This window comes from Bufo bufo, chromosome 9 (genome assembly GCF_905171765.1).
Source record: "Bufo bufo chromosome 9, aBufBuf1.1, whole genome shotgun sequence".
Classification (NCBI taxonomy): Eukaryota; Metazoa; Chordata; class Amphibia; order Anura; family Bufonidae; genus Bufo; species Bufo bufo.
In genome coordinates, this window is record NC_053397.1 from 184901 (window position 1) to 207174 (window position 22274).

Here is a 22274-nt window from a genome sequence, read left to right on the forward strand (position 1 = left end):
GGTAGTGATTTGAGTCCATAGTCTACATAGAAGTCCTTTTCTACAAAGTCTCTGGCGTCTTTACCGTACTTGGATTCTCCCTCTAATGCAGTTCGCCGAAGGCCGTAAGTTGCCACGGCAGGTGAAGGGCTGTTTCCAAATACGTGTACCCTCATTCGATATTCTGCCATCTCTGCGTTGGTGTCGTTATTCTTGTACCACAGAAACCTGAGGAAATTCCGGTGGTCCTCTCTGACTACGAAACAGTGGAACATCTGTTCAATGTCAGCGGTGATGGCAACGAGCTCTTTTCTGAACCTCATCAGCACTCCAACTAGGTTATTCGTCAGATTAGGACCTGTGAGAAGGACATCATTAAGAGATACACCTTGATGTTTGGCACTTGAGTCGAAAACGACCCTAATTTGATTAGGTTTCCGTGGGTGATACACTCCAAATGAAGGCAAGTACCAGCACTCGTCATTCTTCCCTAAGGATGGAGCTGGTTCTGCATGGTTGTTGCGGAATATTTTGTCGATAAAGGCAACAATGTGTTCTCTCATCTCAGGCTTACTGTTCATGGTACGCTGAAGAGAGTTAAATCTAGACAGAGCTTGTTCCCTATTGTTCGGGAGTCTCACCCTGGTAGCTCGGAAGGGTAATGGAGAAACCCAGTGATTGGTTTCGTCTTTAAGGAACTCATTGTCCATTATCTTGATAAATTCTCTGTCCTCTACTGACAAAGCTACTTTATCATCGTCCTTGCTTGTGTGAAAGACTAATCTTCCCAAGTTGTCGGCAAAGGGAGGAATGTCGTCAGGTGGTTGTATGAGGTCTGGAGGCTTCTCTTTCACCTCATAGTGATGAGGGCAAGGCTTAATGCAAGTTGTGCGTCCATCTCCACGCACGTACGTTTTGAAAGAGCGGATTCTTGGTTGATCCAAGCATACGTTTCCTATGACCACCCATCCCAAGTCCAGTCTCTGGGCGTATGGTGCATAGTCGGGCCCATTACACTGTTGACGCACCTTGTGTACCCTTAGATTGTCTCTGACAAGCAGGAGTAGAATCTCGGCGTTGTTGTCCATAGGTGGGATAACGTTGGCTAGGTGCCTTAGGTGTGGATGGTGAAATGCAGCTTCCGGGGTAGGAATCTCATCCCTATGGTTGGGTATTTGATCGCATTCGATCAGCGTCGGTAGAGGTATTTCCGTATTTCCACTGACGGAACAAGCGATGAATCCTTGTGCCCTCCTGCCGCTAGTCTCTATGCGACCCGAGCAGGTGTTTAAGATGTAGGGTTCTGACGGTCCCTTTATTCCAAAGGCTTCAAAGAATTTAGGTCCTGCTAGGGAGCGGTTGCTTTGGTCGTCAATGATGGCATACATTTTTACTGCCTTTTCTGGTAGCCCCTCCGGGTAGACCTTGATTAGGCATATGCGGGCACAACATTTCTCACTCTGGCCCTCCCCACATACGTCCAAGCATGAGCAGGAAACAGCAGTGGCTGTGTTAGCGTGGTTCTGGGGCTCCCCGCCATGACTTTGAGCAGGACTGGTGGTGACAGCAGCAGGTGAGTCCCTTGTGAGTGTAGTTGGGTGCATAGCTGAGGCATGTCTTTCACTATGACACTCCTCACACTTGATAATGGATTTACAGTCCTTAGCCATGTGCTCCAATGAAGCGCAGCACCTGGAACATACCCCAAGCTCGGTGAGGACTTTCTTGCGCTCCTGTATTGTTTTGGATCTAAATCCTCTGCATTTGTTCAGTGAGTGTGGTTTTTTATGAATGGGACATTCACGATTGTAGGCCTTGTCTCCTGATGAGGTAGTGTACTGTCTACCAGTGGGTACTGCAGATGATGGTAGGTTAGTCATTCTAACATTCACGCTGCTCTTAAAGTCTCTGTGTTTATGTACAATACTTTCATACCTTGATGATGGTGTCACTGAGGCTGTAGTATTGAACTCCAGGAAGTCGAGGCTGGGGTCATTCCTCATCTGGGACTGTTCATCGATGAAGCTGCAGAAATGAATAAATGGGGGAAAAGTGACGTCATGCACTCTTTTGTACCTTGAGACTGATGCCGCCCACTTCTCTTGCAGGCTGTATGGTAACTTCACGACGATTGGGTTCACCCCATGGGCTGTATCCAGGTAGCACAGCCCGGACAGACGAGGGTCTCTTTTGGCGAGCTCCAGTTCCATGAGCAAATCACTTAAATCCTGAAGCTTGTGGACATCCTTGAGACTGATCTTGGGGACGTTCTGCAGTCTCCTGAATAGTGCCTTCTCTATTGCTTCTGCACTGCCAAAGGTGCGTTCGAGTCTCTGCCAGGCTGCAGCGAGACCTGCTTCTGCTTGTCCCACATAGACAGTTCTAAGGCTCTTGATGCGATTTGTGGAGCCTGGGCCCAGCCAGTTGATCAAGAGGTCGAGCTCCTGCTCTGCAGTTAGGTTGAGGTTGGCGATGGCGGCTTTGAAGGTTGCCTTCCAGGCTCTGTAGCTCTCCGCACGGTCATCAAATTTTGAGAGACTGGTGTTAATTAGCTCTCTGCTCACCATAAACCTGGCAAACTCAGACATATCTGATTTCTCACTGCTTGTTGCCATGACAACTTGTGATGCCCCTGGGGCGTATAGGTTGCGTGGCGTGAAAGAGTGAGATGCTTCCGGGTAGAATGATGTTGCTGCAGGGTTGAGCTGTGGTCTAGCCTCTGTAGATTCTGATGACTGCTGCTTGAGCTGTGGAGGTAGGCCAGGAAACACCTGGTAGCCATCTTGCTGTAATAACTGTCCTTGAGAGGGTGCGTCTGGGCGACTGTTATTGGATTGCTCGGGTGCTGTGGGTATCGCTGGCACTGCAGGTAGAGCTGACTTGGAGGTTTTAGTGTTGTTGGCTTGGACAGTACTGCACACTGGGGGTGGTGCAGATAACTGTTTCAGTACATAGTCGCTGGTGCGATCAACTGGATCGTCTATCTCCTCTGGTGGCAAGCAGACTGAATCAAGGCCTTGGCTCAATGCTTGCTCAAGTAGTCTTACCTTTGCTAATGCAATTTCCTCTTCCCTCTCTGATTCAAGGATCTTTATTCGAGCCTCTGCTTCTGCCCTCTTGGCTTCTGCCTCCGCTTCTGCCCTCTTGGCTTCCGCTTCTGCCCTCTTGGCCACCGCCTCTGCTTCTGCCCTCTTGGCTACTGCCTCCGCTTCAGCCCTCTTGGCCGCCGTCTGTGCTTCTGCCCTCGCAAGGACTTCTTTTTCGGTGAAGGAACCCCTCACTTTGGATTGCTCTGCATTTATGCGGGCCTCTAGTAATCTGTCGCTCAGGGCGGAGCTTCTAGAGCATGATGATCTGTAGGACCGTGAGGAATGTTTGGACGAATGCGATCTGTGTGATCTAGTTTCTTGCAAATGAGAGATGCGGAGTTTCACTTTATCTTTTGCGTCCAGCACCATGGCGTCTCTTTGTCTGTCTATTGATTCTGCCTTGCACAATTCTGACGGGGCTTCTTCAATATTAGAGTCTTTTTATACCTTGTGGACAGTCTCTTGTATCTTTCATGGGCTGCGTTCAGCCGCCCGAAGGCGACTTGTAAACTGGTGGCATCGCCTGAGGAGGACTTAAGTCCTGATATGAGGGAGGAAACTCGTTCCCATAGCTCTTCCAGGTTGTCACATAGCTCATCTTTCATAGTGTGATAGTTTTCTGTGATCTTTATAGTTGGTTTGAGAGAGCGCCTTGGTCGCGTGACTTGGTCTGCTGGAAGTGTGGGTTCTACCTCCAGCTCTTCATAATGATCAGTATCAGGTTGCATTTGCTTTATTTCATCACTGGGGAACTGTACGAGGTCCTTTTCGGCCATTTTGATTTAAGGTGCGCTGTCTCTTTAAGAAAATGAACTTTTGAATTGGGGGTTGAAAATTGCTGTGCGGCTCAGATGAGGCACCCCGATGAGTTTCCCAAGGTGTCTTGAGTAAATAGCGGGGTTTTGGTTTGAGGGAGGCCCCGCGTGCGTGAACAGTTCTTATATCATGCGAGCAAGGGTTAATATAGGATGTATAAAGTGGCTTGGCGAGTAGTGGAGGACTTCCAGGCGAGAGTATATCTACTGCGGACACGCCGTGCTTCCCCTTAGGCTTATGGGACGTGCACTGTTGCTGGGCAGATTTGCTGGGAGTGGGCCTGTTGCAGGGGAGGTTCCTGAGTGTGGCCCTGGGCTCTGAGGGAACCTGTAGCAGGGCATTGGACATTCAGACGGATATTGACTGGGGTATAAGGCTTTAAGGCAGTTTTTGACTGTTCTGTCCCCACATGAAGGCGAATGAAGGTGTAACTGATAATGACTGTGTGACTGGCCTACCTTCGTATCCAAGCAGTGGAGCAGACCGGACCGGCAGATGCTCAGGTTAGATGGATCCAGACGTAGACATGAGGATGCAATCAAACGTGGGTTTATTTGATCCAGAGCAGTGACATACGGTGATGCAATACAGGAATGCAGTAGATGCTGTCATGTGGATGTCTTTTCTGAGGCTAACTGCTGAGGCTACTGCTGGTCAAAAACTGATGCCTTCACAAGCCGAGGTGTGTGTCTCCAGTCACAAAGGATGCAGCACTGAAAAAGGCTACAGGAAGTGACAAGGCCCAAGGCTGCTAAAACCACGCCCAGAGAAAAAACTTTATAGACAACGAACGAGGCGTGCAGCATACAAATTCCGGCCAGCAGATGGCAGTAGAGAACAATGGATAGAAACAACATAGGTAAAGAAGAAATAATACAGTGCGGAAATTCAATTTGACAAGAACAGCACAAAGGGAACCTGTCACCAGTTTTATGGTGTCCTAACTAATGGCAACATAAATAAGTGACTGATTCTCTTAGCACAATGCTGGCTCACTTTCTTTAATTGACCCAGTCAATCTGCCAACATCTTGTATTGAAAAGCTCCAGCTGATAATGATGAGTTATGAATATTTATGAGCTCCTGACTCTCCACGCCTACCTGCCGCTGATTGACAGTTATTTTCCATATGAATCAGCAGCAGGTGGGCAGGGGAGTGGCTATAGCTGTTAATTAAATAAACGCTGGACTCAATGACATCACGCTGGACTCAAATCAGCTCATTAGCATGCGGCATCTTTGTGTGTATATTATGAGGTAACCATCTGTCACACCAGTAAGTGAATACATCTAAGGCACTTTTTAGTAGTTAATGATTGTATATAATTAGTTAGATTATAATCAAATATCCACGACAGGTTCCCTTTAACCGCTTGACGTCACACTAACGCCGAAAGGCGTGAGTGCGGAGGCTCTCTCAGGTCTCGATGACGCCAATAGAAGTCATCTCTTGAGATCCGAGATTTCCTGTGATTGCGCGCTCTCAGGAGCGCGCGTTCACAGGATCGCGAGGTAAACGAGTTGATCTACAGCCTGCCAGCAGCGATCATTCACTGGCAGGCTGTACAGTCGTGGCCAAAAGTTTTGAGAATTATATAAATATTGGAAAAGTTGCTGCTTAAGTTTTTATAATAGCAATTTGCATCTACTCCAGAATGTTATGAAGAGTGATCAGATGAATTGCATAGTCCTTCTTTGCCATGAAAATTTACTTAATCCCCAAAAAACCTTTCCACTGCATTTCATTGCTGTCATTAAAGGACCTGCTGAGATCATTTCAGTAATCGTCTTGTTAACTCAGGTGAGAATGTTGACGAGCATAAGGCTGGAGATCATTATGTCAGGCTGATTGGGTTAAAATGGCAGACTTGACATGTTAAAAGGAGGGTGATGCTTGAAATCATTGTTCTTCCATTGTTAACCATGGTGACCTGCAAATAAACGCGTGCAGCCATCATTGCGTTGCATAAAAATGGCTTCACAGGCAAGGATATTGTGGCTACTAAGATTGCACCTCAATCAACAATTTATAGGATCAGCAAGAACTTCAAGGAAAGAGGTTCAATTCTTGTTAAGAAGGCTTCAGGGCGTCCAAGAAAGTCCAGCAAGCGCCAGGATCGTCTCCTAAAGAGGATTCAGCTGCGGGATCGGAGTGCCACCAGTGCAGAGCTTGCGCAGGAATGGCAGCAGGCAGGTGTGAGCGCATCTGCACGCACAGTGAGGCGAAGACTTTTGGAAGATGGCCTGGTGTCAAGAAGGGCAGCAAAGAAGCCACTTCTCTCCAAAAAAAACATCAGGGACAGATTGATCTTTTGCAGAAAGTATGGTGAATGGACTGCTGAGGACTGGGGCAAAGTCATATTCTCCGATGAAGCCTCTTTCCGATTGTTTGGGGCATCTGGAAAAAGGCTTGTCCGGAGAAGAAAAGGTGAGCGCTACCATCAGTCCTGTGTCATGCCAACAGTAAAGCATCCTGAGACCATTCATGTGTGGGGTTGCTTCTCATCCAAGGGAGTGGGCTCACTCACAATTTTGCCCAAAAACACAGCCATGAATAAAGAATGGTACCAAACACCCTCCAACAGCAACTTCTTCCAACAATCCAGCAACAGTTTGGTGAAGAACAATGCATTTTCCAGCACGATGGAGCACCGTGCCATAAGGCAAAAGTGATAACTAAGTGGCTCGGGGACCAAAACGTTGACATTTTGGGTCCATGGCCTGGAAACTCCCCAGATCTTAATCCCATTGAGAACTTGTGGTCAATCCTCAAGAGGCGGCTGGACAAACAAAAACCCACTAATTCTGACAAACTCCAAGAAGTGATTATGAAAGAATGGGTTGCTATCAGTCAGGAATTGGCCCAGAAGTTGATTGAGAGCATGCCCAGTCGGATTGCAGAGGTCCTGAAAAAGAAGGGCCAACCGTGCAAATACTGACTCTTTGCATAAATGTCATGTAATTGTCGATAAAAGCCTTTGAAACGTATGAAGTGCGTGTAATTATATTTCACTACATCACAGAAACAACTGAAACAAAGATCTAAAAGCAGTTTAGCAGCAAACTTTGTGAAAACTAATATTTGTGTCATTCTCAAAACTTTTGGCCACGACTGTACTCCTTCACCAACTTCCAAAATGTTTCCCTCCTTGCGCGGCCTAGTGTCACATAAGGGTGAGGGTGCTGGTCATGAAACTGTCCCAGGCCTTGGAGAGTGTTGCCCTGCCTCTGTTGGAACTGCTGTGTGTTTCCCGTGTCTCCCCTCCTCGGTTGACCAAGGAAGTAAGGACTCTGCCGCCAGCGTTGTCAGATGGAAATTTTTGGAGCAATTTTTCAACAAGGACCTTCTGGTATTGCACCTTTTTGCTCGTCCTCTCCACTAGAGGAATGAGAGATGAGAAGTTCTCTTTGTAGCGGAGGTCGAGAAGGGTGAACACCCAGTAATCTGTGTTATCTAAAATGCGTATAACACGCGGATCGCAGGAAAGGCAGCCTAACATGAAGTCAGCCATATGTGCCAGAGGACCAACAGGCAAGACTTCGCTGTCCTCATCAGGAGGATGACTCTCAATCTCCTCATCCTCTTCCTCCTCCTCTGCGCACTCACGCTGAACAGATGGAATTAAACTTCCATGGGTACTACCGTCTGTAGCGGAGGCAACCGTCTCCTGCTCCTCCTCGTCCAATTCGCACTGAGAAGACGAACTGAGGGTGGTCTGGCTATCACCCTGTATAATGTCTTCCGCCATTTCCACCTCTGGCCACGACTGTAGATGTGATTTATTTTTTTTAACCCCTGAAGGGTATATCAGACACTGTTTTGTTAACAGCGTCTGATATACCTGCTACCTGGTCCTCTGGTGGTGCCTTTTGCTTGGATCGACCACCAGAGGACACAAGAGCTCTGTAAGTGGCACCAATCACCACACTACACCCCCCCCCTGTCACTTATTAACCCCTTATTAACCCCTGATCACCCCCCTGTCATTGATCACCCCCCTGTAAGGCTCCATTCAGACGTCCGTATGTGTTTTGCGGATCCACAAAACACGGACACCGCGGATCCGCAAAACACGGACACCGGCAATGTGCTTTCCGCATTTTGCAGATTCGCACATTGCCAGAACAATTGCGGACAAGAATAGGACATGTTCTATAGGCTCTACAAAAAACGCAGTGTTCGCCCGATCAGGCCTGATCTTGTGCGGATCTTTATTAGTGATAGCAGCTTTTTTTTTTTTTTTTTTTGCAAATTTTTGGGCAGAGATTTTTTCATCCACATGATGGGTGCGAATGAAGAAATCTGTGCCGTTCATTTTTTCTTTCAGCCCAGAGGCATGTGTGCCACTTTTTTGCAGCCAAGATTTGCAAAGGGGCCGAAAGTCCAACGAGTACCTTTTAGGATTTCACAGGGCATTTTTAGGCATTTGGATTCCAGACTTCTTCTCACGCTTTAGGGCCCCTAAAATGGCAGGGCAGTATAAATACTCCACATGTGACCCCATTTTGGAAAGAAGACACCCCAAGGTATTCCGTGAGGGGCATGGCGAGTTCATAGAAGATTATTTTTTTTGGCACAAGTTAGCGGAAATTGTTTTTTTTTTTTTTTTTTTTCTCACAAAGTCTCCCTTTCCGCTAACTTGTGACAAAAAGTTCAATCTTTCATGGACTCAATATGCCCCTCAGCGAATACCTTGGGGTGTCTTCTTTCTAAAATGGGGTCATTTGTGGGGTGTTTGTACTGCCCTGGCATTTGGGGGTCTCTGCAATCATTACATGTATGGCCAGCATTAGGAGTTTCTGCTATTCTCCTTAGGCCTCATGCACACGACCGTTGTTTGGGTCCGCATCCGAGCCGCCGTTTTGGCCTGACAATCCCTACCTTACACTACCACACTGCCTGACAATCCCTACCTTACACTACCACACTGCCTGACAATCCCTACCTCACACTACCACACTGCCTGACAATCCCTACCTTACATTACCACACTGCCTGACAATCCCTACCTCACACTACCACACTGCCTGACAATCCCTACCTTACATTACCACACTGCCTGACAATCCCTACCTTACACTACCACACTGCCTGACAATCCCTACCTTACACTACTACACTGCCTGACAATCCCTACCTTACATTACCACACTGCCTGACAATCCCTACCTTACATTACCACACTGCCTGACAATCCCTACCTTACATTACCACACTGCCTGACAATCCCTACCTTACACTACCACACTGCCTGACAATCCCTACCTTACACTACTACACTGCCTGACAATCCCTACCTTACATTACCACACTGCCTGACAATCCCTACCTTACATTACCACACTGCCTGACAATCCCTACCTTACATTACCACACTGCCTGACAATCCCTACCTTACATTACCACACTGCCTGACAATCCCTACCTTACATTACCACACTGCCTGACAATCCCTACCTTACATTACCACACTGCCTGCCTATCCATTGCTACCACCACCACACTGCCTGACAATCCATACTTAACACTACCGCACTGCCTGATGATCCCTACCTTATACTGTCACACTGCCTTACAATCCCTACCTCACACTACCACACTGCCTGCCTATCCATAGCTAACACTACCACACTGCCGCCTGACAATCCCTACTTCACACTACCACTCTGCCTGCCTATCCATAGCCAACACTACCGCACTGCCTGATGATCCCTACCTTATACTGTCACACTGCCTTACAAGCCCTACCACATTGCCTGCCTATCCATAGCTAACACTACCACACTGCCTGCTTTTCACTACCTTAGGGCTGTATTACACCAACAGATTATCTGACCAATATCTGTCTAGACAGACCAATAGTTGGTGTGTATTACAAAAGATCTGTGTGTGTAAATGACCATCTGATCAATGATTGGTCAGAAAATCCGTCATATAATCTGTTGGTGTAATACAGGCCTTAAACTACCACACTGATTGCCTATACCTACCTCACACTACCTCTCTATCCATGCTTAACACTACCGCACTGCCCAACAATCTCTACCTAACAATACTACTCTGCCTATCCCTAACAGTACCACACTGCCTGTTCATCCATAGCTAACACTACCACAGTGCCTGCCTATCCCTACCTAACACTTTCGCACTGCCTGACGATCCCTACCTAACACTAGCCCACCTTCTGCCTATCCCGACCTAACACTACCGCACTTCCTGCCTATCCCTACCTAACACTACCACACTTCCTGCCTATCCCTACCTAACACTAGCCCACTTCCTGCCTATCCCTACCTAATACTACCGCACTTCCTGCCTATCCCTACCTAACACTACCGCACTTCCTGCCTATCCCTACCTAACACTACCGCACTTCCTGCCTATCCCTACCTTATACTGTCACACCACACTGCCTCTCTATCCATACTTAACACTACCGCACTGCCTGATGATCCCTACCTTATACTGTCACACTGCCTTACAATCCCTACCTCACACTACCACACTGCCTGCCTATCCATAGCTAACACTACCACACTGCCACCTGACAATCCCTACCTCACACTACCACACTGCCTGACAATCCCTACTTCACACTACCACTCTGCCTGCCTATCCATAGCCAACACTACCGCACTGCCTGATGATCCCTACCTAACACTACCACACTTCCTGCCTATCCCTACCTAACACTAACCCTAACACTACCACACTTCCTGCCTATCCCGACCTAACACTACCGCACTTCCTGCCTATCCCTACCTAACACTAGCCCACTTCCTGCCTATCCCTACCTAACACTACCACACTTCCTGCCTATCCCTACCTAACACTACCACACTTCCTGCCTATCCCTACCTAACACTACCACACTTCCTGCCTATCCCTACCTAACACTACCACACTTCCTGCCTATCCCTACCTAACACTACCACACTTCCTGCCTATCCCTACCTAACACTAGCCCACTTCCTGCCTATCCCTACCTAACACTACCGCACTTCCTGCCTATCCCTACCTAACATTAGCCCACTTCCTGCCTATCCCTACCTAACACTACCGCACTTCCTGCCTATCCCTACCTAACACTACAGCACTTCCTGCCTATCCCTACCTAACACTACAGCACTTCCTGCCTATCCCTACCTAACACTACCGCACTGATTACCTATACCTACCTCACACTACCACACTGCCTCTCTATCCATGCTTAACACTACCGCACTGCCTCACAATCTCTACCTAACAATACTACTCTGCCTATCCCTAACAGTACCACACTGCCTGTTCATCCATAGCTAACACTACCACAGTGCCTGCCTATCCCTACCTAACACTACCGCACTTCCTGCCTATCCCTACCTAACACTACCACACTTCCTGCCTATGCCTACCTAACACTACCACACTTCCTGCCTATCCCTACCTAACACTACCACACTTCCTGCCTATCCCTACCTAACACTACCACACTTCCTGCCTATCCCTACCTAACACTAGCCCACTTCCTGCCTATCCCTACCTAACACTACCGCACTTCCTGCCTATCCCTACCTAACATTAGCCCACTTCCTGCCTATCCCTACCTAACACTACCGCACTTCCTGCCTATCCCTACCTAACACTACAGCACTTCCTGCCTATCCCTACCTAACACTACAGCACTTCCTGCCTATCCCTACCTAACACTACCGCACTGATTACCTATACCTACCTCACACTACCACACTGCCTCTCTATCCATGCTTAACACTACCGCACTGCCTCACAATCTCTACCTAACAATACTACTCTGCCTATCCCTAACAGTACCACACTGCCTGTTCATCCATAGCTAACACTACCACAGTGCCTGCCTATCCCTACCTAACACTACCGTACTTCCTGCCTATCCCTACCTAACACTACCACACTTCCTGCCTATCCCGACCTAACACTACCGCACTTCCTGCCTATCCCTACCTTATACTGTCACACCACACTGCCTCTCTATCCATACTTAACACTACCGCACTGCCTGATGATCCCTACCTTATACTGTCACACTGCCTTACAATCCCTACCTCACACTACCACACTGCCTGCCTAATCATAGCTAACACTACCACACTGCCACCTGACAATCCCTACCTCACACTACCACACTGCCTGACAATCCCTACTTCACACTACCACACTGCCTGACAATCCCTACTTCACACTACCACTCTGCCTGCCTATCCATAGCCAAAACTACCGCACTGCCTGATGATCCCTACCTAACACTACCACACTTCCTGCCTATCCCTACCTAACACTAACCCTAACACTACCACACTTCCTGCCTATTCCGACCTAACACTACCGCACTTCCTGCCTATCCCTACCTAACACTAGCCCACTTCCTGCCTATCCCTACCTAACACTAGCCCACTTCCTGCCTATCCCTACCTAACACTAGCCCACTTCCTGCCTATCCCTACCTAACACTACCGCACTTCCTGTCTATCCCTACCTAACACTACCGCACTTCCTGCCTATCCCTACCTAACACTACCGCACTTCCTGCCTATCCCTACCTAACACTACCGCACTTCCTGCCTATCCCTACCTAACACTACCGCACTTCCTGCCTATCCCGACCTAACACTACCGCACTTCCTGCCTATGCCTACCTAACACTACAACACTTCGTGCCGATCCGTACCTAACACTACTACACTTCCTGCCTATCCCTACCTAACACTACCACACTTCCTGCCTATCCCTACCTAACACTACCGCACTTCCTGCCTATCCCTACCTAACACTAGCCCACTTCCTGCCTATCCCTACCTAACACTACCGCACTTCCTGCCTATCCCTACCTAACATTAGCCCACTTCCTGACTATCCCTACCTAACACTACCGCACTTCCTGCCTATCCCTACCTAACACTACAGCACTTCCTGCCTATCCCTACCTAACACTACAGCACTTCCTGCCTATCCCTACCTAACACTACCGCACTGATTGCCTATACCTACCTCACACTACCTCTCTATCCATGCTTAACACTACCGCACTGCCTCACAATCCCTACTTCACACTACCACTCTGCCTGCCTATCCCTACCTCACACTGCCTGCCTATCCATAGCCAACACTACCACACTGCCTGATGATCCCTACCTTATACTGTCACACTGCCTTACAAGCCCTACCACATTGCCTGCCTATCCATAGCTAACACTACCACACTGCCTGCTTTTCACTACCTTAGGGCTGTATTACACCAACAGATTATCTGACCAATATCTGTCTAGTCAGACCAATAGTTGGTGTGTATTACAAAAGATCTGTGTGTGTAAATGACCATCTGATCAATGATTGGTCAGAAAATCCGTCATATAATCTGTTGGTGTAATACAGGCCTTACACTACCACACTGATTGCCTATACCTACCTCACACTACCACGCTGCCTCTCTATCCATGCTTAACACTACCGCACTGCCCAACAATCTCTACCTAACAATACTACTCTGCCTATTCCTAACAGTACCACACTGCCTGTTCATCCATAGCTAACACTACCACAGTGCCTGCCTATCCCTACCTAACACTAGCCCACTTCCTGCCTATCCCTACCTAACACTACCACACTTCCTGCCTATCCCTACCTAACACTACCACACTTCCTGCCTATCCCTACCTAACACTAGCCCACTTCCTGCCTATCCCTACCTAACACTACCACACTGATTGCCTATACCTACCTCACACTACCACACTGCCTCTCTATCCATGCTTAACACTACCGCACTGCCCAACAATCTCTACCTAACAATACTACTCTGCCTATCCCTAACAGTACCACACTGCCTGTTCATCCATAGCTAACACTACCACAGTGCCTGCCTATCCCTACCTAACACTACCGCACTGCCTGACAATCCCTACCTAACACTAGCCCACTTCCTGCCTATCCCTAACACTACCGTACTTCCTGCCTATCCCTACCTAACACTACCACACTTCTTGCCTATCCCGACCTAACACTACCACACTTCCTGCCTATCCCTACCTAACACTATTGCACTGATTGCCTATACCTACCTCACACTACCACACTGCCTCTCTATCCATGCTTAACACTACCGCACTGCCCAACAATCTCTACCTAACAATACTACTCTGCCTATCCCTAACAGTACCACACTGCCTGTTCATCCATAGCTAACACTACCACAGTGCCTGCCTATCCCTACCTAACACTACCGCACTGCCTGACAATCCCTACCTAACACTAGCCCACTTCCTGCCTATCCCTAACACTACCGTACTTCCTGCCTATCCCTACCTAACACTACCACACTTCCTGCCTATCCCTACCTAACACTAGCCCACTTCCTGCCTATCCCTACCTAACACTAGCCCACTTCCTGCCTATCCCTACCTAACACTACCGCACTTCCTGCCTATCCCTACCTAACACTACCGCACTTCCTGCCTATCCCTACCTAACACTACCGCACTTCCTGCCTATCCCTACCTAACACTACCGCACTTCCTGCCTATCCCGACCTAACACTACCGCACTTCCTGCCTATCCCGACCTAACACTACCGCACTTCCTGCCTATCCCTACCTAACACTACCGCACTTCCTGCCTATCCGTACCTAACACTACCGCACTTCCTGCCTATCCCTACCTAACACTACCGCACTGCCTGTTTGACCCTGAGATAGCTCTGTACATCACACCCTCCAACCTGCAGGTATGGTGCTCAATGCTCACCGCTGTACCTTGTCCATGGCCTCTCGCCATCTCCTTCGTCCTTTTCCCTCAGAGCTTTCAGATTTGATTTTTATTTTATTTTTTGCTGTTTCAGATCACAAGATGTCACCGATCTCCTGACTGAGGATCTACTGCCTGTAAGTGCCATCACTGTTATATACAGGATGACGAGTGTTATGTACTGTGTAAGATGATGGGTGTTATATACAGAACGATGAGTAGGGTGATGTTATATACAGTATAATAATGCAATATACAGGGTGATCACACGGTTGAGTCATATTATTCTAACCACCATTAACCGCCGTGTGCACCACAGACAGCAGCTAGACCGGGTGGGAGTAACACAATAAGGTCATGGTAGGTGGTCACAGGTATTGATCACTGCAGTGCATCCCACAGCTGTTGGGAGGGTGCGTGGGGGAGGATTCACAGAGCAAATATTATCATCCAGGTGGTCCCCCAGCTGCTGGGAGGGGTGTGGGGTAGGATCCACAGAGCGAATAAGACCATGCAGGTGGTCCCACAGCTTCTGGGAGGATGTGTGGGGGGAGGATCGACAGTATACTACAGTCCAGGTGGTCCCACAGCTGCTGGGAGGGTGTGTGGGTGAGGATCCACAGAGCGAATAGGACCATCCAGGTAGTCCCACGGCTGCTGGGAGGATCTACAGAGCGAATAGGACCGTCCAGGTGGTCTCACAGCTGCTGGGAGGATCTACAGAGTGAATACGACCGTCCAGGTGGTCCCACGGCTGCTGGGAGGATCTACAGAGCGAATATGACCGTCCAGGTGGTCCCACAGCTGCTGGGAGGGTGCATGGGGGAGGATCCACAGAGCGAATATGATCAGGTGGTCCCACAGCTGCTGGGAGGGCGTGTGGGGTAGGACCCACAGAGCAAATACGACCGTCCAGGTGGTCCCACAGCTGCTGGGAGGGTGTGTGGGGGAGGATCCACAGAGCGAATACCACAGTCCAGGTGGTCCCACAGCTGCTGCGAGGATGTGTGGAGGAGGATCCACAGAACGAATACAATAGTCCAGGTGGTCCCACAGCTGCTGCGGAGGATGTGTGGAGGTGGATCCACAGAGCGAATATGTCACGACTGTGACTGATCCAGACAGGTCTGGGAGGAGAAGGTCGCAGCGACTTGCTACTCGCGATAGCTTGTGAGTTTGCTCCGTGGTTCAGGGTATGTCATCTGTGTTTTGCCTTGTGAACCTTTTTGTCCTGACTGGGAGTTTGTAGGCATCCTTCTCAGGTGAGTCCTGTCTGCCACTCCCAGCTACTATATTAGTTTCACTTTCACTTGCAGTCATTGCCAGATATAGTCCTTACTTCCAGTTCTATTCTGACCATTGAAGGAGATCGTTTGATGGTGTTGCTGTGGAGCTCTTGTCCGGCGTCGACTGTCGTGATTGGGATCGCCTTCTCTGCTCGTGACTGGATAAGTCTAACTCTGCTATAGTTTGTTTGTTGCTGTCTTCCCCTGCTGTTCTCCTAGACATGAGTGATGGTGACTAGTGCTCCCATCGGCCTTTCCCCACTCTAGGCTTGTTAGGGCGACTGAGGGTTTAGGCATCCAGCTCGCCGCACGGGTTCACACCCTGTCTAGGGTATCAGGGCAGACAGGTGCCAGCTTAGGGTTAGTCAGGGGTGGCCATTCTATCCCCATCCGTAGATAAGGGTCCCCCTTCCCCTCCGTCTGGTGCGACACGACTGCTGCTGGGATAGCAGTCGTGACAGTATATCTGGCCTTTTAAAAAAAAAAAGTGACATTTCTTTTTTTTTTTTTTTTTTCTGCTTGCTGTTTTGCTTTGTATTTTGTCTGTTCCACTATGAATCCGGTTTCGGTTTTGGCGAAACAATTACAGGGGTTATCCCTTGAAGTGGCAGGATTAAAAGCAACAGTGCTGCAGCAGCCATCCTTGGGTTCCACCATTGCTACGGGAAACCAAGGTACTCCTGAGCCAAAAGTGGCTTTACCTGATAGGTTCTCAGGAGGGAGAGACCAATTTGTAACCTTCAGAGAAGCTTGCAAATTGTTCTTCAGGTTACGCCCTAGATCCTCCGGCGGTGAGGAACAACGGGTGGGTATTGTAATTTCTCTCCTGCAAGGAGATCCGCAGGCTTGGGCTTTCTCCCTACCATCAGACTCTCCGGCCTTACGATCAGTGGAGGAGTTTTTTGAAGCCCTGGGTCTCGTATATGATGACCCGGACAGGGTCTCACTGGCTGAGTCTAAACTACGTAGACTTCGGCAAGAGAACCGGTCTGCTGAACTATATTGTTCCGAATTCCGTAGGTGGGCTACTGATACGTTATGGAACGACTCGGCCCTTAGGAGTCAGTTCTGCCAGGGGTTGTCTGAAAAATTAAAAGACGCGCTGGCGGTATACGAGGTCCCTGGGTCTCTTGAGGCTGCTATGTCTCTGTCCATAAGAATCGACAGACGACTCAGGGAGAGACTATTAAATTTTACAGAGGCCTCTATAGGGCAGGGATCGGTCTGTTATGGTCCAGTCGAACCAATGCAAATAGGGGGTGCCACTAGACGGGTGAATCCTCCTAAGTTCCGCCGTAGGTCAGAGGTTTGTTTTCGTTGTGGGGGGAGGGGTCATTTTGTAAAGGTTTGTCCCTCAGAACCCAAGAGACCACAAACAAAGGAGCCGCCGGAAAAACTAGAGTCCCCAGATTGTGCGGAGGAGAACAGTCTGGGCGTATTCGTTTCCTCCATACGCATGTCTCAGTTTTTGTTGTCCGCTACCGTTGAGGCGGGCAATAAAACTGAGATCTGTTCCGTCTTTTTGGACAGTGGGGCGGGGGTCAACTTGGTGGATTCGCGTTTTGCTTAGGCTCTGGGTTTTACTCCGGAACCGGTATGCAGAACTATTCCTGTTTTTGCCATCGACTCCTCCCCTCTTACTCAGAGAGAGTTAACTCAGATCATCCATAATATCCATCTGCAGGTAGGGGACCTCCATAAAGAGCATATCTCTTGTTATGTCCTGGACGGTCTTCCGGCTCCTATGGTATTGGGGCTTCCCTGGCTGGTGACTCACAATCCAGTGGTGGATTGGCAGGCCGGGGAGATTGTGGAGTGGAGTGAACATTGTAAGGACAACTGCTTGAGTAGTAGGTGCTCTACACTCTCTGTAACATCTTTACCTGCCTTTCTGTCAGATTTTATGGATGTGTTCTCTGAGAAGGGTTGTCAGGGGTTACCACCTCATCGTCCATATGATTGCCCGATTAATCTATTACCTGGGGCAAAACTACCTAAAACCCGGTTATACAATCTTTCCGGCCCGGAGAGGAAGGCTATGAAAGATTATATTTCGGAGAGTTTGGCTAAGGGACACATCAGACCCTCTTCTTCACCTGTGGCTGCAGGGTTCTTTTTCGTTAAAAAGAAAGATGGGGGCCTACGTCCTTGCCTGGATTTCCGGGAATTAAACCGGATAACTATCCGAGATCCCTATCCTCTTCCTCTCATTCACGACCTCTTTAATCAGGTTGCTGGTGCTAAATGGTTCTCCAAAATGGATCTCAGAGGAGCCTATAACCTGGTTCGCATCAAAGAGGGGGATGAGTGGAAGACGGCTTTTAATACTCCGGAAAGGCATTATGAAAATCTGGTCATGCCATTTGGTCTTACTAATGCGCCTGCGGTATTCCAACATTTTGTCAACGATATTTTTAGTCACCTTATCGGGAGATTTGTTGTGATATATCTTGATGACATCCTGGTCTATTCCCTGGATCTGGATACACATAAGATCCATGTGAGACAAGTGCTGGAGATATTAAGGGCCAACAAATTGTTTGCTAAGTTAGAAAAATGAAACACAGAGAGGAAATGCACCAAACAGAAATGCTACTGACTATACTGGGAAGTCATACATGCAGGTATTAAAAGCTGAGACTTTCGCCAATATGTTCCAGTCAGGAAGATATCGGAGCCCATCAATGCACCACGTCACGGTCACTCAGCATGGCAAAGGGTCCTAGCCGCTACTCTAACTATGGTGTGAACATGGTCTGGGGGTGATATAATTCAGCACACAGCCAAGCCTCCACACAAAGGCCCAGCATGAATACTGTGGTAGTACAATGTGAATGAGGCCAGGCCGTGAGCCACACCTATGCCAGACCATGTGATGGAAGTTACCAGGTGCAACAGAGTGTCCAAACACACTCAAATCTAACAAGACAAAAACACAGAAATGAAGTGGCAATTCTGGAGGAGCTGCTCAGCCCCTGACACTGTGGCGTGTCTTTTATTGGGGGAGCAGCCCCACCGCATGTGGACCGCAATAATCGACTAACCCCAGCAAAATATGCATACAATGGAGGACGTCGACGCGGTCCACATGCACCACAAGAGCAAACTACACAGAATGTAGCAAATAAACATATGAAACACAGAGAGGAAATGCACCAAACAGAAATGCTACTGACTATACTGGGAAGTCATACATGCAGGTATTAAAAGCTGAGACTTTCGCCAATATGTTCCAGTCAGGAAGATATCGGAGCCCATCAATGCACCACGTCACGGTCACTCAGCATGGCAAAGGGTCCTAGCCGCTACTCTAACTATGGTGTGAACATGGTCTGGGGGTGATATAATTCAGCACACAGCCAAGCCTCCACACAAAGGCCCAGCATGAATACTGTGGTAGTACAATGTGAATGAGGCCAGGCCGTGAGCCACACCTATGCCAGACCATGTGATGGAAGTTACCAGGTGCAACAGAGTGTCCAAACACACTCAAATCTAACAAGACAAAAACACAGAAATGAAGTGGCAATTCTGGAGGAGCTGCTCAGCCCCTGACACTGTGGCGTGTCTTTTATTGGGGGAGCAGCCCCACCGCATGTGGACCGCAATAATCGACTAACCCCAGCAAAATATGCATACAATGGAGGACGTCGACGCGGTCCACATGCACCACAAGAGCAAACTACACAGAATGTAGCAAATAAACATATGAAACACAGAGAGGAAATGCACCAAACAGAAATGCTACTGACTATACTGGGAAGTCATACATGCAGGTATTAAAAGCTGAGACTTTCGCCAATATGTTCCAGTCAGGAAGATATCGGAGCCCATCAATGCACCACGTCACGGTCACTCAGCATGGCAAAGGGTCCTAGCCGCTACTCTAACTATGGTGTGAACATGGTCTGGGGGTGATATAATTCAGCACACAGCCAAGCCTCCACACAAAGGCCCAGCATGAATACTGTGGTAGTACAATGTGAATGAGGCCAGGCCGTGAGCCACACCTATGCCAGACCATGTGATGGAAGTTACCAGGTGCAACAGAGTGTCCAAACACACTCAAATCTAACAAGACAAAAACACAGAAATGAAGTGGCAATTCTGGAGGAGCTGCTCAGCCCCTGACACTGTGGCGTGTCTTTTATTGGGGGAGCAGCCCCACCGCATGTGGACCGCAATAATCGACTAACCCCAACAAAATATGCATACAATGGAGGACGTCGACGCGGTCCACATGCACCACAAGAGCAAACTACACAGAATGTAGCAAATAAACATATGAAACACAGAGAGGAAATGCACCAAACAGAAATGCTACTGACTATACTGGGAAGTCATACATGCAGGTATTAAAAGCTGAGACTTTCGCCAATATGTTCCAGTCAGGAAGATATCGGAGCCCATCAATGCACCACGTCACGGTCACTCAGCATGGCAAAGGGTCCTAGCCGCTACTCTAACTATGGTGTGAACATGGTCTGGGGGTGATATAATTCAGCACACAGCCAAGCCTCCACACAAAGGCCCAGCATGAATACTGTGGTAGTACAATGTGAATGAGGCCAGGCCGTGAGCCACACCTATGCCAGACCATGTGATGGAAGTTACCAGGTGCAACAGAGTGTCCAAACACACTCAAATCTAACAAGACAAAAACACAGAAATGAAGTGGCAATTCTGGAGGAGCTGCTCAGCCCCTGACACTGTGGCGTGTCTTTTATTGGGGGAGCAGCCCCACCGCATGTGGACCGCAAGTTAGAAAAATGTGTGTTCGCCGTAAAAGAACTACCATTTCTGGGGTATGTGTTGTCAGATTCAGGTTTCCGCATGGATCCAGAGAAAGTCCGGGCGATTATAGACTGGGATCTGCCGGAGAACCTGAAGGCATTGCAACGCTTCCTGGGGTTTGCCAATTTTTATAGAAAGTTTATAAAGAACTATTCCTTGGTGGTCAAACCACTGACGGACATGACCCGTAAGGGATCAGATTTTTCCAAATGGTCACATGCAGCCAAAACTGCCTTTGCATCTCTGAAGGAGAGATTCACCTCGGCCCCTATTCTCGTACAGCCAGATGTCTCGCTTGCTTTTATTGTAGAGGTTGACGCATCAGAGGTGGGGGTGGGAGCGGTACTATCTCAGGGCCCGTCCCCTGGTGAATGGCGTCCGTGTGCTTTCTTTTCGAAGAAATTGTCTACTGCAGAAAGGAACTATGATATTGGCAACAGGGAACTTTTGGCTATTAAGTTGGCTTTTGAGGAGTGGCGTCATTTTTTGGAGGGGGCGGTTCATCCCGTCTCGGTGATTACTGATCACAAAAACTTATTATATCTGGAGTCTGCTAAACGTCTCACCCCTAGACAGGCTCGGTGGTCGTTATTTTTTACTAGGTTTAATTTTGTAATAACCTATCGCCCGGGGGCAAAAAATACTAAGGCGGATGCATTGTCTCGAAGTTTTCCTGGAGGGGGTGATGTTGAGGTACCAGAGCCCATTTTGCAAAAGGGGGTGGTGGTCTCTGCATTACACTCAGGTTTGGAGGGGAGAGTGTTGGAAGCTCAGGGGGACGCCCCGGCCTCCTGCCCCTCGGGTAAACTGTTTGTGCCAGAAAATTTACGACTGGAGATACTAAAAGAACACCATAACTCCACACTGGCAGGACACCCAGGTAGTAGGGCAACCTCTGAGTTAGTGTCTCGTCGGTTCTGGTGGCCTAAATGGCGCCAGGAGGTGTTGAATTTTGTGTCTGCATGTGCTACCTGTGCTCGTTCTAAGGTAGATCATACTCGTCCGGCAGGGCGTCTTTTACCTCTGGCCACCCCCAACAGGCCTTGGACGCACCTGTCAATGGATTTCATTACGGATCTACCAGTATCAGCGGGGAAGACTGTTATTCTTGTAGTTGTTGACAGATTCAGTAAAATGGTGCACTTTATTGCTCTTGCCGCATTGCCTAATGCTAACACACTGGCTCAGGTTTTTATTGACCACATCGTGAAGCTTCACGGGGTCCCTTCCGATATTGTTTCGGATCGTGGTACCCAATTCGTTTCTAAATTTTGGAAAGCTTTTTGTTCTCGTTTAGGGGTTCATCTGTCGTTTTCTTCATCTTTCCATCCACAGTCCAACGGTCAGACTGAACGTACCAATCAAAACCTAGAGACATATTTGAGATGCTTTGTTTCCGAAAATCAGGAGGAATGGTCATCTTATTTACCGTTAGCAGAGTTTGCCATTAATAATCGTCGTCAAGAATCCACCGATAAGTCACCATTTTTTGGTGCGTATGGTTTCCATCCTCAGTTTTGTACGTTTAGTGAGGGGGGGCCCGTCTGGGAT

At 48.5% G+C, this 22274-nt stretch overlaps 1 protein-coding gene across 1 annotated transcript in view; it reads left to right on the forward strand.

Moving 5' to 3' along the window:
- The window catches only part of SH3BP1 (SH3 domain binding protein 1), a 257113-nt gene that overhangs the window by 17724 nt on the left and 217115 nt on the right, over positions 1 to 22274 (forward strand). Inside the window, exon 2 of the mRNA XM_040407161.1 lies at positions 14738 to 14780. Within this exon, the coding sequence (XP_040263095.1) occupies positions 14738 to 14780 (43 nt within the window). The remainder of the gene's footprint in view (positions 1 to 14737; positions 14781 to 22274) is intronic.